The sequence below is a fragment of the Grammomys surdaster genome, unplaced genomic scaffold (assembly GCF_004785775.1).
Source record: "Grammomys surdaster isolate TR1022 unplaced genomic scaffold, NIH_TR_1.0 317, whole genome shotgun sequence".
Taxonomy (NCBI): domain Eukaryota; kingdom Metazoa; phylum Chordata; class Mammalia; order Rodentia; family Muridae; genus Grammomys; species Grammomys surdaster.
Window position 1 is genome coordinate 217,630 of NW_021604736.1, and position 14,452 is coordinate 232,081.

Consider the following 14,452-nt stretch of genomic DNA (forward strand, 5'->3'; position numbering starts at 1 on the left):
GAAGGACCCCACAGCTTGTCCTTGGCCAGAGTTACTCCCTAGCTACTTCCTAGCAGCAGTTAATCAAAGATTAGTCTGATTGTCTCAGATGTACTTTCAGACTGTTTGTGATTATATATAGTCTTGCTTCAGAGCACCCACCTGTCAGCTTATAATCATTCTATTAGATGCTTGTCAGACCAGACACACCCTCCCTCACCCCCTCACTGGCTCCATTTTCCTATAAGAGCTTGTCCTGCTGAGGGTTCGAGGCTGCTCTGCCTTCCCTTCCTGTCCTGCTGTGTCAGGGTTGAGCTAGACAAGAGCCAAACCCAAGGTTATAATAAAGAGACCCTAATGCTATTACATAGGAAATGGCTCCTTGGCGGTCTTTGGGGGTTCATGAACACTTCCCGAAACAACATTGGGTGGTTCGTGCCTTTAACTCAGCTTTCAGGAGTCAGGGACAGTTGGCTCTCTGTGATTTTGAGGCCAGCCTGGTCTACAGAGTGACGAGTTCCAGGACAGCCAGTGCTACACAAAGAAACACTGTCTCAAAAAAGGGAGAACTAAAATCTAACAAAGCATGTTTGAATATTTTGAAGTAAACTGTCACAGTTTATCATGAGAGGAAATTAAAATGGCCTGTAGGGGCCATCCTCATTCAAAGCAATCTAACCTAGTCTTTACCTCTTAATTATACTTATACCTGTAGATGCTGACCTCTGGATAGTGCTTTACCTAACCATAGAAACTGCCAGACCATAGTGATACAAAAACAGAATCCAAATATTACCTTTCATCTCATTCCCTGTGAGTTTGATAATGCTCAAATAGTCTTGTCACAAAAGATAACTTGAAATATGCTCTTGGAATTCTCAGTGGCCAAAATTTGGGAGTATTTTAGTTAAAAGTCTAGGGATAACTGGCTCATTTAAAGGTTTCCTTAGGCATCTGCCTCCTTTGGTCCTGAAATGTATTGTCTCCTTTTGAGTTTCACTTGTTTTCTTTTTTGTTTGTTTTGTTTTTTTTGTTTTTGTTTTGTTTTTTCGAGACAGGGTTTCTCTGTGTAGCCCTGGCTGTCCTAGAACTCACTCTGTAGACCAGGCTAGCCTTGAACTCTCGAACTCAGAAATCCACCTGCCTCTGCCTCCCACGTGCTGGGATTAAGGGCGTGTGCCACCACCGCCCAGCTCACTTGTTTTCTAAATGCTCTACTTCAGGGAGAAACTATATTTAAGAGAGGCTATCAGACTGAACTGTAGGATGTGGCTAGGGTAATGTAACAATGGCTGGCTGACACCTGAGAGGCCAAACTTGCCAGTAAGTGTGAGGGCAAGAAGGCAGAGCTGGGCAGTCATGGCGCATGCCTTTAATCCCAGCATTTGGGAGGCAGAGGCAGGTGGATTTCTGAGTTCAAGGCCAACCTGGTCTACAGAGTGAGTTCCAGGACAGCCAGGGCTACACAGAGAAACTCTGCTGGGAGCCAAGACTTCCTTCTTCCTGAGAGCAAATATCAGTTAAGTAGATAGCCTGAGTAAAGGAAGACCTTATCAGCCTTCCTGCCTGGGAAAGAAAATTAGCAACTTGAGCCTAACGAATGTTTTATTGCCCTCTTGCTCATGAGAAAGTGGTGTGGGCTAAGGAATGCTTGCTAAGAACTTAACAACTACCGGATGGCCCTGGACCCTGACCCTCCTCCCTGCTTGTCTTTATAAGACAACCCGAACAATTAAGTTCAAGCACTTGATCAGATGTTCAGACTTGTGCTTCTTCTTTGTGTCTCTTATCATTCTCTCCCCCCCTTCCCTAGGTCTCGTAGAATCCCCAAGGGCCGGGGCAAAACCCTATCTCGAAAAAACAAACAAACAGACAAACAAAAAAAGCAGAAATTTTCCCTCTTCTACTTCTCTTGGTTTGTGCTGCTGTCAGAAGGTACCGCCCACACTTAGAGTCTTCTTGCCTCAAATAATCTAATCCAAAACATCTCTCACAGAAGTTTCCAGCAGCTTGAGTTTTATTGGATTCCAGATGTAATCAAGTTGACAAAGTCAGCCCATCACACTTACTGACTTGTTTACTTAGTTAGTTGTTTATTTAGTTAGTAACTTGTTTACTTAGTTAGTTGTATTTATTGTGGTTCTTGGGATTGAACTCAGGAGGAAAGTCTGCCTTTTGATTTCATTTAACTAGCAGGGTCACGTACCTATCCTTGGGTCAACAATACTCTACTTGGAAATACAGTAGACTTATGTTTCTGAAAGTGGTTGGAAGAAGGTGACTTTCATTTAATGTCCAGACATTTTGGTTGTCACGGTTGTGAAAACAGATCTACTGACATACTGGGAGGAGTCTGGAAGTAAAGTTAAACATGGCACAGAACAGCTCCCCTCCCCACACACTCAACATAATAATTATCTAGCCCAAAATGATACCAAGATTGAGAAACTGTGCTTAGGTTATAATTTTAAGCTTATAATCCTAACAAATAATTATTTTAAAAAATTAGTTTCCCGTTATTTGTTTAGATTTATCAGAACCTACACAGTTGTGAATGGGTTCATCTTCTCTTTGGGTATGTAACGGGGCCCTAGACCTTAGCACAACTGGTTCCATGATGGGAGTACCATTTAGGCTGTACATTTTTAGCACATAGGCAACACCACCTGCCAAAAGCAAAACACCAACCTAAGCCATAGTTCTTGGAATGTCTCTAAATGTACTAACCTTGGTTTTCGGCTTCTGTACTTCTAGCTAACTGTTCTTGTTGACTGAAGTATGTCAACCTAGGACACATTTTGTGCTTAAAAGCCCACCCTGAGAAAGGCTCACCATTACACTGGGATTCTGAACACCCAATGTAGCAGCGTAGTGCCAGGGAAATGATAGTGATCCCAAAACACAGACAGGAGCTGATCTGATGCAATTAACAGCAGCATCTTTATTTTATTTGAGCTATCTCGGACCCCTACCTCCAACGCACCACACTCATCCAGAATGGTTTTGGTGGTGGGGGAGCCCCAAATGTCTATCAGGGCAAAGCTTTATAGTAAGCAGCAAGCAGGGAATAAGTGAACAAGCATCTAATTGGAAAGCTCCTGTGGCCTTTAACATAATTGGCTGGTGCTGGGAGTCATATCATAAACTTGACTTCTGCCCTCCTCTGTATTGATGGTCATTAGGCAGGAGGTGGGCTTGTAACTTGGGGGTGCAGGGTTTTTGGAGGAATAACCTGGAGACACTAGTCTTGTAGAGGGTGCAACCTGGAGACGCTGGTCTTGTTGGGGATTAGTCTAGAGACTGGAGCTAGGCTCTGGTTTTGTTGGGGGGAAACTTGGAAACTAATGCTAGGTATCAGCCTGTTAGTTTACTTGAGTTCAAACTTAGGTCAGGTTCTCTAAAATGAAGTCTGAACTTAAAAGATTTGGCCTCTCAGAAGCTAGCTGACTAATAAAGAATTTCTATTGGCTTCAACCCATGTCCAGACAATCTTCTCTGGTAGATCCCAACAGCAGGGTATACAGACAGTAAACATCTAAACTGTAAACAGTTATTTTAGTAAACAGGCATGAGTAGCTAATAATATCCCTAAAAGAGCTAATTATTTGGGGAATTTTAAAAAGTGTGCATATTGGAAGAGTTAGGATAGACATCAAAGGTAAATTTTTAGATTACTGCAATTCTAAGGTTTTTTTAATTTTCATAAGTGTTTTTAATGTTTTATTGAAAATTATGTTTGAGTTTACAGTAAGAATGTATCATTTTATTTTGTGTGTGTCTGCCAATGCAGGAAGGCTCTCACCTGCCCAGGTACATACGTGTGGAGGCCAGAGAAGGTTGTAACATACCCTTTCCTTTTCACTCTTTGTGTTACACCCTGAGTCTGGATCTGTCACTGAACCTGGAGCTGGCCTGGCAGGCTGCAAACCTCAGTGATCTTCTGTTCTACCCCCACAATGCTGGAGTTACAGGACACAGTGTGGCCATCATCTTTTTACATGGCTGCTAGGTATTTAGACCAAGGTCCTCATGCTTCCCCAGTGAGCTGTTTTACCCACTGTGCCGTCTCAACTCTAGCAATTACTGTTTTTAGGATATATCTTTTTACAGTGGATAAGTTCTCTAGTAAAGAGAACTCTTTTTGTTAATGTTTTTTATGTCACCCTGGATGGCTTGGAACTCTTCGTGTAGACCTGGCTAATTTCGAACTGGTGGTGAGTCTCCTGCCTCCTGAGTGCTGGGATTGCAGATGTATCCCACTAAAAGTAGCAAATACACCCCTACTTTTTTTTTTTGGCAAAGAAAAATATTTCATTAGTAGATCATCTTCAAAAATGAGTGCCGAAAGTGGGGTATGATACGGCTGCACGTATACCGCTTGTCTAGATAACAGCAAGATCCTGGTTCTGATACTCGGCACCTGAAAAAAAAATCGAGTAAAAAGTGTATTAAGTTTCTTAAATCGAACTGTAATAGACTAGATTACTTCGCTTAAGTTTAGTGAAAAGATAGTTTTACTGATATCTTGCCAAAAAATATATATACAATGTATACTCTTCACCTTAAAGTAGTTGATATTGTTCAGGGCGAATTTCAGAAGCAACTTGGCGATAGGTTCCACGCTGGACCTCTGGGTGCCGCTGTCGTCCAGTCCGTGGCCATCTGACCCAGTGATCCCCGCAGGCTTTCGTAAACACATCCCTAAAATGCACAGCCCTGCGCTCGGTTTGAATCTCTTAGCGTCCTATCTCCTGTTTTCAGCTAAGTATGTCCCGGCCATCATCTCCAGCATGTTTAAGGACACTGATTGAAGTGTTGCCTTTTAAACTTACCTGGAAAGCTAGGAGTAGCTGCAGGGACTGAATTCGCGTCTCAATGGCTGCGTGGATAGGAAGTCGCCCACAGGGCAGGCGCACTGAGCGCAGGAAGCGCCGCCTCCCTTCTGCAGTCTTTGTTCTGCTCCTAGAACTGCGTACTTACTGCTCAGCGTGATTTGAAAGGAAGGCAGAGTGGTTAAATGTGAGGAATTTGAGAGTGAGTGCTGAGAACTGCTCCACCTAGCCACGACTACAGAGACCGATCAACTTGAGAATGACTGGATCGACAAAGCAGTTCTACCAAAGAAATTATGTAAGCCACTAGAATTTGAAAATTAACTCTACCGAAAATAATATAGACAGAATCGGCCTGGACTTAAATGACAGCGGCTTGTGGCACGGACTGTTTTGGAAATTCTGGATGGCATCTTAATATCAGCATTTAAAAATTTGAATGCTGAGAATAACTCTACAAATGTAACTTTCAGAAATCATTCCTCTGACTACAGAAGTGAATGGAGAGCATTACAGCAGTAAATATTGGAAACTGCTACTGAGGACACCCTAGACCAGAGGAGCAGGACTGCCTCTCCTCAATGATGGACATGGGGCAGAACAGCTTTGGACGGGGAAAAAAAAAAGCCTTGGATTTTGAGCCACATCTGTGCAGCTGACCCATCCTGCAGAAGAGCAGAGCCACCTCGTGACCATTCCAGGTGATCCTCATTGTCATCCTTAAGGTAGAGTTCTGTAATTTCTATACAATCTCACAACTCATACAGAATAGAATCTACTGTCCTCAGATTGCAGCAATGCTTGATTTTGATTTTTTTTAAAAGGAATCTTGAGAATAAAAGATTGGAGGCAGTCTAAAGTCCCAGTTGAAATGGAAGTCAAGAACTACAATGCAGCACAGGTCACTGTCAACCGGGCGTCCACAGGTAGGAACTGCTATTACATAAACAGGCCAACTGAGAACTTTGCTTAAGTGGACAGGTGAAAATTGTTGCAGGAGGAGTGATCCCACGGACAGTTCACCTCCAAGAAATACCATATAATTGTCGCCTACTGAGAAATGGAATCCTGAATGGGAGCAGACTCTAAAGCACAGTCTTGCCATCAGTGCCTTTACAGGATGACCATCTCTTTTCTGCGGCACAAGCATTACCCAAGCATTTTCATCAACAGCAATAGTCTGTGCAGAGAGCGATGGTGCATGCCTGTAACCCCAGCTTCCAGGAGACTGAGCAAGAAGATCCAGAGCTTCAGGCCAGCCTCAACTACAAGGTGAAATGCTAACAAAACGAAACAGCAACAAAAACGATCAAAGTGCATCTTTTCAGACAGGCCATTGTTTTTCTTTCTTCCCTTTTCTTTTTGTGGTGCTGAGGTTTAATCGTGAGACCTTTTCTATGCTAGGCAGGTGTTCCATAGTGAACCACATCCTGAGCCTTTATTTTTCCTTGAGACAGGGTATTGTTGTGTAGCCTAGGCTGGCCTCATATTTATAATCCATCTGTCTCTGCCTCCTGAAAGCTGGATTACAGATGTATACCATTGTGCCTTGTGCCAAGGGATTGGGAGCATTCATCCAAGCCTCCACTGAATACTTGAGTACTTCAGACCAGTGCTTGGGATCTTTCATAATTCCAGTCTCTCCCTGACCAAGTGACTTTGCATCAAGAGAGTGCTACTGTCCTATGTCAACAAGGACAGATTGCAGTAGTATTCCTGGAGACTACCTTTAAACTGATTCTCAGCATGATAATCAGAGTTTGGCTGGCTCAATGCCGTCCAGAGCCTCCCAGTGATGGTGGGTGGCTGACACCTTCAACTAGGTAAGGCACTGCAATGCACACTATGGAGCCTATCTACCTGGTGACCAAAGTGTGCACCAACTTGAAGCACAAGAGCTAACTGTCTTATCATATATTTTAGACCAGCTAATGTGGTTCTTCAACCTGGGGACTCATACAGCTAACTGTGTGCAGCACTGCTCCCTGACTCAGTCAGAACCTACCAGGGCCTATGTGATGGAGTTACCATGAGTTTTCAGGAGTTATTGCTAGACTTCAGTGTACCAAGTATATAGCACTGCCAGGCAGATGGGGGTTTAGTTTTGAAAGCCTTGCCTTAGTTTCTGTACTCTTTCTCCTCATAAGGATTCTGGCAGTCATCCCGGGCCTATTACTCTATCTCCATCACTAGGAACATCTGTCAGCCTGGTCTCTGTAGCATGGTTTTGAAGTTATTCCCAACTTAAGCCTCACCTTTTAGTAGAATCGATGCTTCACCTATCAGATTAATTCCAGAAACATCTTTCAATTGGATATTGCCTTCAATGCCAACAACAAAGCCTTACATGTTGTATTGGAGTCAAATACATACCATGTGAGTTTGAATATTTTCACTTAATACAACTTTTATAAGTTGTTTCTGCTCGTCTTTTGTTGGTGGGATGGAAACCTCTACCAGTGTACTGAATACTTTTATATGTGCTTTATTCTGCCTCTTCAGTTCACAGTTCCTTTTGGAAGAATGTTGCATGCATTAATATGCATTAACATGTTCTGAAAACTCTTGTCCTTACAATAATGAAGGATGTTTATTGCATTAAGTTCCTACCCTTGAGGTCCATATACCTATCTTTGAGATTCGGAGAAACTGTGAATTTGGCTATATAAGAGCAGAAATTCTCCTTCCAAGAACAATTCGTATGACTGTTAAATCCCTCCTTCCTTTCCTCATTTTCTGAAACTTTCATGGCTTTTGTATCTAGTTGGCTGCCAGCATCTCATCTCTATTGTTTCTGAAATGCAAATACCATATTTTCTTGTCAGATAAAGAAAAGTAAATTACTGTAACTTGAGACACTGTAGTTTTTAACCTTCTTTATCAAGGAATAAATTAAAACATTTGCAAAGACTTGAATGTTAAAATATAACAATGGAAGATCAGCAAAAGCTATGGGACTTATAAGTTAAGCAAAGACAATTATGTTTACCTAAGACAACCAAGAGGCAAACTTGTTTTAAGTTATGATGAATTCATATTCCACTTAGTCATTTATTAACTTAAGAGTTCAACTTTTTCCTGTTTTCATTTTCTTTTCTTCTTCTTCTTTTTTTTTTAATCCGAAGCTGTCTCGTATAGCCAGGCTGACCTCAAACCCATTGCTTACGCCGAGAATGACTTCGACCTTCCTGTCCTCCTGACTCTAACTTCCTGCTAGGATTACAGGATTACAGACACGCACACCACCCTTGGATTTCTGCTGTGCTGTGGATTGAGCCCAGGGCTCTGTTCATGCTCAGCTGTGATGTGCAGATCAGCTGAGCTCTATCTCCCACCCAAGCTCAGCCTTTGTAAAGTAAAATACATAAAAAATCATAAATTTAGCATATATTTACAAGAAAATATTTCTCTCTGATGAAAAGATCTCTGGTATATTTATATATCCAAATAATTTATACTAATGCTTCACAAAAAATGTCATTTTATTACTATAATCCCAAAGTCATAATTTCTGTACAGGAATGTGTAAGTGGACATTAGGCACTGATAATTTACTTTTTGAACATAGTAAATTATGACAAAGCAAATTAAGTGTTCTGATCTTGGAGTGCACTTCTTTTTTTTTTGTTTTGTTTTTTGTTTTGTTTTTCGAGACAGGGTTTCTTTGTGTAGCTCTGGCTGTCCTGGAACTCACTCTGTAGACCAGGCTGGCCTCGAACTCAGAAATCCGACTGCCTCTGCCTCCCAAGTGCTGGGATCAAAGGCGTGCGCCACCACTGCCCGGCTGGAGTGCACTTCTTATCTTAGTGAAAGTATTTCAGAATTCAGCAGAGAGACCATCATGGAAAACCATGCCACTATGTGAAACTGAGTCAGGACACTCAGCATATGACAAAATGGCAGGAAATACATGTGTATATGTAAATGTATAATTTATAAAACATATACTAGTTTTTTCATATGTTTTTAAATGGTTTACTTTGTAGCTATCATAACTAGAACAAAAGCATTGACGTCCCAGGAATACCCTTCCCATTAGGCTGCACTAGTGGCTGTGGGAAGGAGTGGCTCCCAGTGTCCTCTCAGCTGCTGCTGTGGTCAGCCTAATGATTCCAAGTGCATAGAGATAACAGCTGTTTAAATTGACCTTCCTCAGATCTTCACACCTCTCTTCTCATTGTTCTGGAATCTATTCACAATCTTTTTCTTCTTGTACTTTCACCTCTTTTATTTCACTTTCAGATTGTTATGTATAAGTTGGTTTGCTATCCACCACCATTTTCCCATTTTGTGTTTTTGAACAAAGTAATAAGCAACTTTTCATATCTGCCAACATGTCACTTAGTGGACAAACATCTTTCACTGAATGTTATAATCACTTAGTGGGCCGGGCGGTGGTGGAGCACGCCTTTAATCCCAGCACTTGGGAGGCAGAGGCAGGCGGATTTCTGAGTTCAAGAGTTCGAGGCTAGCCTGGTCTACAGAGTGAGTTCCAGGACAGCCAGGACTACACAGAGAAACCCTGTCTCGAAAAACCAAATAATAATAATAATAATCACTTAGTGGTTCAAAATATGTGAAAGTCGGCAAAAGTTCGCTGTTACAGCAGCTGATCTGCAAGCTGTGCCAACACTCCGGGTAGAGCAGGCTAGTTCTCAGAATGGCCTACAACCACAGCACATTTAGCAGAAGGAACACTCAGCTGGATGTTCTTTTCTGAAATGAACCAAGTCTTCAAAACTGGCATGAACCTGGAAAGCTACTCCTCCAGATTCTTGAATTTATTCCTGCTTTTCTTCAAACTATAAGATTCAATTCATTCAGCTGGGTATGATGGTGCATGCCTTTATTCCCAGCACTTGGGAGGCAGAGGCAGATGGATCTCTGAGCTTGAGGCCAGCCTGGTCTACACAGTGAGTGCTAGGATGGCCAGGGCTACCCAGAGAAACGCTGTCTCAAAACAAAACAAACAAACAAAAACAGGTTCAATTCATTCATCTCGGTTGTCTGTTTGCTGACTAGATCGTCAGCCTTCTTCACCATTCTAAATATCCGAGCTCCACACTGAGCTCCGAACTTTCCAAGAACTCGCTTCAGCCAGGATCCTGTAGTAAAGCGGGTGCCTTACTGTTCTCTTCTCAGGAGCTACTCTCCGTTTTCTTCTTCGCCTACTTTGGCCTTCATCATACCACTAGCATTCTGTTATTCTCCTCATACTGAGAGGACCAAATGTTGAGCTTCATGGCTGCTCCTGAGGGCCTACAAGTGAGCCGGAAACGAGCCAGGGTGTGCTCACCACTGCAGCTGTGCCCCTCTAGCTCCCTAACAAGGAATAGAAGGAAAGCGACATTCTCATCATCCTAGGCAAAAGATACTGTTGCTTAAGAAAGTCTCCTTCTCTTGGAGAATGTAATGCATGACCTGTTATCCCTGTAGCATCCCTAAAATTAAAGATGTGGCTATTTTCATCCTTGAAGAATAATAATATCACAACTTCTCTGTCTTTTGAGTTTGAAGTCTAAATTATATATTCATGTGATCTTTTTAATGAAATTGCAAAACCCCAATTTTATTCTATTCAAAATATATTACCTTTGGGGGAATTTTAAATCTTTCTTAACATAGCTTCTTCAGAAAAGAAGAGAAATACAGGTATGGTTTAACATTGTCTTCAAAGTACCAGAGTTCTGAAAATATTCAAAGCACAATGGAAGGAAAATGAAGTGGAGACTATCCTGAAGTCTGAAAGTTGATCCCCCACCACCACACACCTAATATTCTTTTCATCCTCGACTGCTCCTTGTAGCCTGAGAAATTATCAGATGATCAAGCTATATAACAAAAATGAAAAGCTGATTTTCTCTTTGTAGTTAGAGAACTCTTAGCTACCATTTCTTGAATAACAAACAGGGAAACCAGATAATTTTGACTGCCAGGTTCTCCGGCACAGTGCATTACAACATATCTATAAAGAAGTGAACATACATACATATGTCCATATGTACATGCATACATACATACATAAATAGACATACTATTGTAAAAAATACTTTTTTAGCTATTTACTTGACAGTAAACCAGGACTTAAGATACCTGATTACATTTTCAAGGAGTGCAGTAACTTGTTAGGACTCTGGGCGTCGCTGTTCACTAACCTGGGGGATACTGCACTGCACCACACGCCCAATTTAAAAAGAAAAAGGGAAAACGCGTGACTTAGACTCTCTCCTTCATTTCAAACTGAAAATGTCTGCCTGAGACTGCCCAGCGTATTTCTGGACAACTCTCTGCTATAATTATCTAAAATAAGGTAAAGAAGACCCTTGGAAAAGCGGAGAAACAATATCCTTGGTAAGAGATTGAGGGGAAAAAAAAAAAAAAAAAAAACCCAGGAAGCCAGAGAGCAATGGCGATTTCAGAGAAGCAAACCGGCTGGAGCCTGCTGATGCTACTGTGCCTTTCTCTGGAGCTACTGTTGGAAGCTGGGGCTGGAAACATCCGATACTCTGTGCCAGAAGAAACCGACAAAGGCTCCTTCGTGGGCAACATCGCTAAGAACCTGGGACTGGAAACCCAGGAGCTGGTGAAGCGCGGGGTCCGCATTGTTTCCAGAGGTAGGTCGCAGCTTTTCTCCCTGAACCCGCGAAGCGGCAGCTTGGTCACCGCAGGCAGGATAGACCGGGAAGAGCTGTGCCCTCAGGGCGTGCCCTGTCTTGTCAGCTTTAACATCCTTATGGAGGATGAAATGAAGCTTCTTCCTATCGAAGTAGAGATAATTGATATTAATGATAACACTCCCCAATTCCAGTTAGAAGAGCTAGAATTAAAAATGAGTGAAATAACTACTCCAGGTACCAGGATCCCTCTGCCTCTCGGGCAAGACCTTGATGTGGGCATAAACTCACTTCAGAGCTACCAGCTAAGCGCCAACCCTCACTTCGCCCTGGATGTGCAACAGGGACCTGAAGGACCACAACAGCCAGAGATGGTACTGCAGAGACCTCTAGACAGAGAAAAAGATGCTGTCCACTACCTTATCCTCACTGCCTCGGATGGCGGCAACCCAATACATTCAGGAACTCTGCAAATTCATGTTCAGGTAATAGATGTGAACGACAACCCACCAGCATTTACTCAGGCAGAGTATCACGTGAGAGTCCCTGAGAACGTCCCATTAGGCACTCGGCTACTCAAGGTGAATGCTACTGACCCGGATGAGGGAGCTAATGGCAGAGTAACCTACTCCTTTTACAAGGTAGACCACAGTGTGGTCCGGAAATTTGAGTTGGATTCTTACACAGGAGAACTATCAAATAAGGAACCACTAGATTTTGAAGAATACAAAGTTTATCCAATGGAAATTCAAGCTCAGGATGGTGCTGGACTCATGGCCAGAGCTAAGGTGCTGGTCACTGTTTTGGATGTTAATGATAATGCCCCGGAAGTTGGAATCATGTCTGTCACTGCCACAGTACCAGAAAACTTTCCTCCTGGGACTATAATTGCTCTTATCAGTGTGCATGATCAAGATGCTGATAACAATGGTCACACCACTTGTTCCATTCCTGGCAACCTACCCTTTAAGCTGGAAAAGTTAGTCGACAATTATTACCGCTTAGTAACAGAAAGAACACTGGACAGAGAACATAGCTCTAGATACAACATCACAATAACAGCAACAGACCAGGGAACTCCGCCCCTATCCACCCAAGCTCACATCTCACTGCTAGTGACAGATATCAATGACAACCCTCCAGTTTTCGAACAGGACTCCTATTCTGTCTACATTCCTGAAAACAACCCCAGAGGAGCTTCCATCTTCTCAGTAAAGGCCCAGGATGCTGACCACAATGAGAATGCACTAGTGACTTACGCCCTGGTGGAAGACACTATTCAGGGAGCACCTTTGTCTTCTTACTTCTCCATCAACTCTGACACTGGAGTTGTCTATGCATTGCAATCCTTTGACTATGAGCAGTTTCGAGATTTGCAGCTAAGAGTGATAGCCCGTGATAGTGGGAACCCACAACTCAGCAGCAATGTATCTCTGAGTCTGTTCATGATAGATCAGAATGACAATGCCCCAGAGATCCTGTACCCTGTCCTCCCTACTGATGGCTCCACTGGTGTGGAGCTAGCACCTCGATCTGCTGAGCCCGGTTACCTAGTGACCAAAGTGGTAGCAGTGGACAAAGACTCGGGACAGAACGCCTGGCTGTCCTACCATCTGCTCAAGGCCAGTGAGCCAGGGCTCTTCTCGGTGGGACTACACACAGGCGAGGTGCGCACGGCTCGGGCCCTGCTGGACAGAGATGCTCTCAAGCAGAGCCTGGTGGTTTCTGTGCAGGACCACGGCCAGCCTCCTCTGTCCACCACAGTCACATTTACCATAGCAGTGGCTGACAGCATCCCTGACGTCCTGGCTGACCTGGGCAGCATCGGGACCCCTGCTGATCCCCAGGATTCAGATCTCACACTCTACCTGGTGGTGGCAGTGGCTGTGGTCTCCTGCATCTTCCTAGCCTTTGTAATAGTGCTCTTGGTACTCAAGCTGAGACATTGGTACTCCTCACGCTTGCTCCAGACTGCAGCAACTGGAGTGACTGGCCTGCCTGCCTCCAACTTTGTAGGTGTTGATGGGGTACATGCATTTCTACAGACCTATTCCCATGAGATCTTACTCACTGCCGACTCTCGAAAGAGCCACCTGATCTTCCCACAACCTAACTACGCAGACACACTCATCAGCCAGGAGAGCTGTGAGAAAAAGGAGTTTCTGTCAGCACCCCAGTCTCTGCTTGAAGATAAAGAGGAAATATTTTCTCAGGTAAATTTGTAATGACCTTATAAGGTATATCAATGAAAATAATTCATGGCTGTACATACTTGCTGTTTTCTATAAATAGTATATTCCATTATATCCCAGTAGTGGTTGGGGATGCGTATTATTGTTTCATGCCACTGGAGATTAAACCTAAGGGCTTATTGTGCATGCTAGGTGACATCTACCATTTTCAGATAAGGTCTTGATAAGATGCCTGGGCTGGCCTTGAACTCACTTTGTATCCCAGCAGGGTTTTAAAGTTATAATCCTCATGCCTCAGACTACTGGAGGGCTGGGATTTCAGGCATGTAGGCACAACACAGGTAGCCTAGCCTTTTAAATTCCTATTAACATTCTGGGACTGGAGAACATGCCCAAAATCCCAGCCTCAAAAAAAGGGTGGAGAGTGGGAACTCCTGCTTTGGCAAGGAGCCTTTAGTCATGCTGTGGGTGGTGAGGATGAGGAGTGTATGTGAAGGCCTGTCTCCCAGGGGAAAGAGAACTCCATTAGAAACAAATTTGTCTCCTACTTCTCACCATGTCTTGCTAAATCATTCCACTGTTCTGAGTTGACTATCCACTTATTCAGAAGGGATAGTGATGAAACCCATCAAAAGTCACAATTTTACTTGTGTGAATATAAAATGATAGCAATCTATAGAAGTTGTGATGTTATTGCTAAACATCCTAGTTCTATAATCTCTCATAATTAATCTCAAAGAGATAATTTATGTGTGCTTAAAAAATGTATCTCCTTAAGTAACTTATGAAATGGAGGGTAATGGACAGAAATTTTGTCAAGATAGGGAAGTGGAGT

At 43.0% G+C, this 14,452-nt stretch overlaps 1 protein-coding gene and 1 long non-coding RNA gene across 3 annotated transcripts; both read left to right on the top strand.

Annotated features, from left to right (window-relative positions):
• Positions 1–4,766: 4,766 nt before the first annotated feature.
• LOC114629817 lies at positions 4,767–8,084 on the top strand. Of its 2 annotated transcripts, none has more exons than XR_003712724.1 (3): positions 4,767–5,536; positions 5,636–7,187; positions 7,937–8,084. It is a non-coding gene; the product is annotated as an uncharacterized LOC114629817 (long non-coding RNA). The 2 variants fall into 2 exon arrangements; XR_003712725.1 differs by having other exon boundaries at positions 4,767–5,512.
• Positions 8,085–10,797: 2,713 nt separating this feature from the next.
• LOC114629801 (protocadherin gamma-A1-like) lies at positions 10,798–14,240 on the top strand. Its single transcript, XM_028777889.1, has one exon. The coding sequence runs from the start codon at positions 11,218–11,220 to the stop codon at positions 13,648–13,650; it is 2,433 nt and encodes an 810-aa protein (XP_028633722.1). The 5' UTR covers positions 10,798–11,217; the 3' UTR covers positions 13,651–14,240.
• Positions 14,241–14,452: the final 212 nt, after the last annotated feature.

Excerpts from the sequence above, each read along its gene's own strand:
- LOC114629801 (XM_028777889.1), top strand. The coding sequence starts at position 11,218 with ATGGCGATTTCAGAGAAGCAAACCGGCTGGAGCCTGCTGATGCTACTG.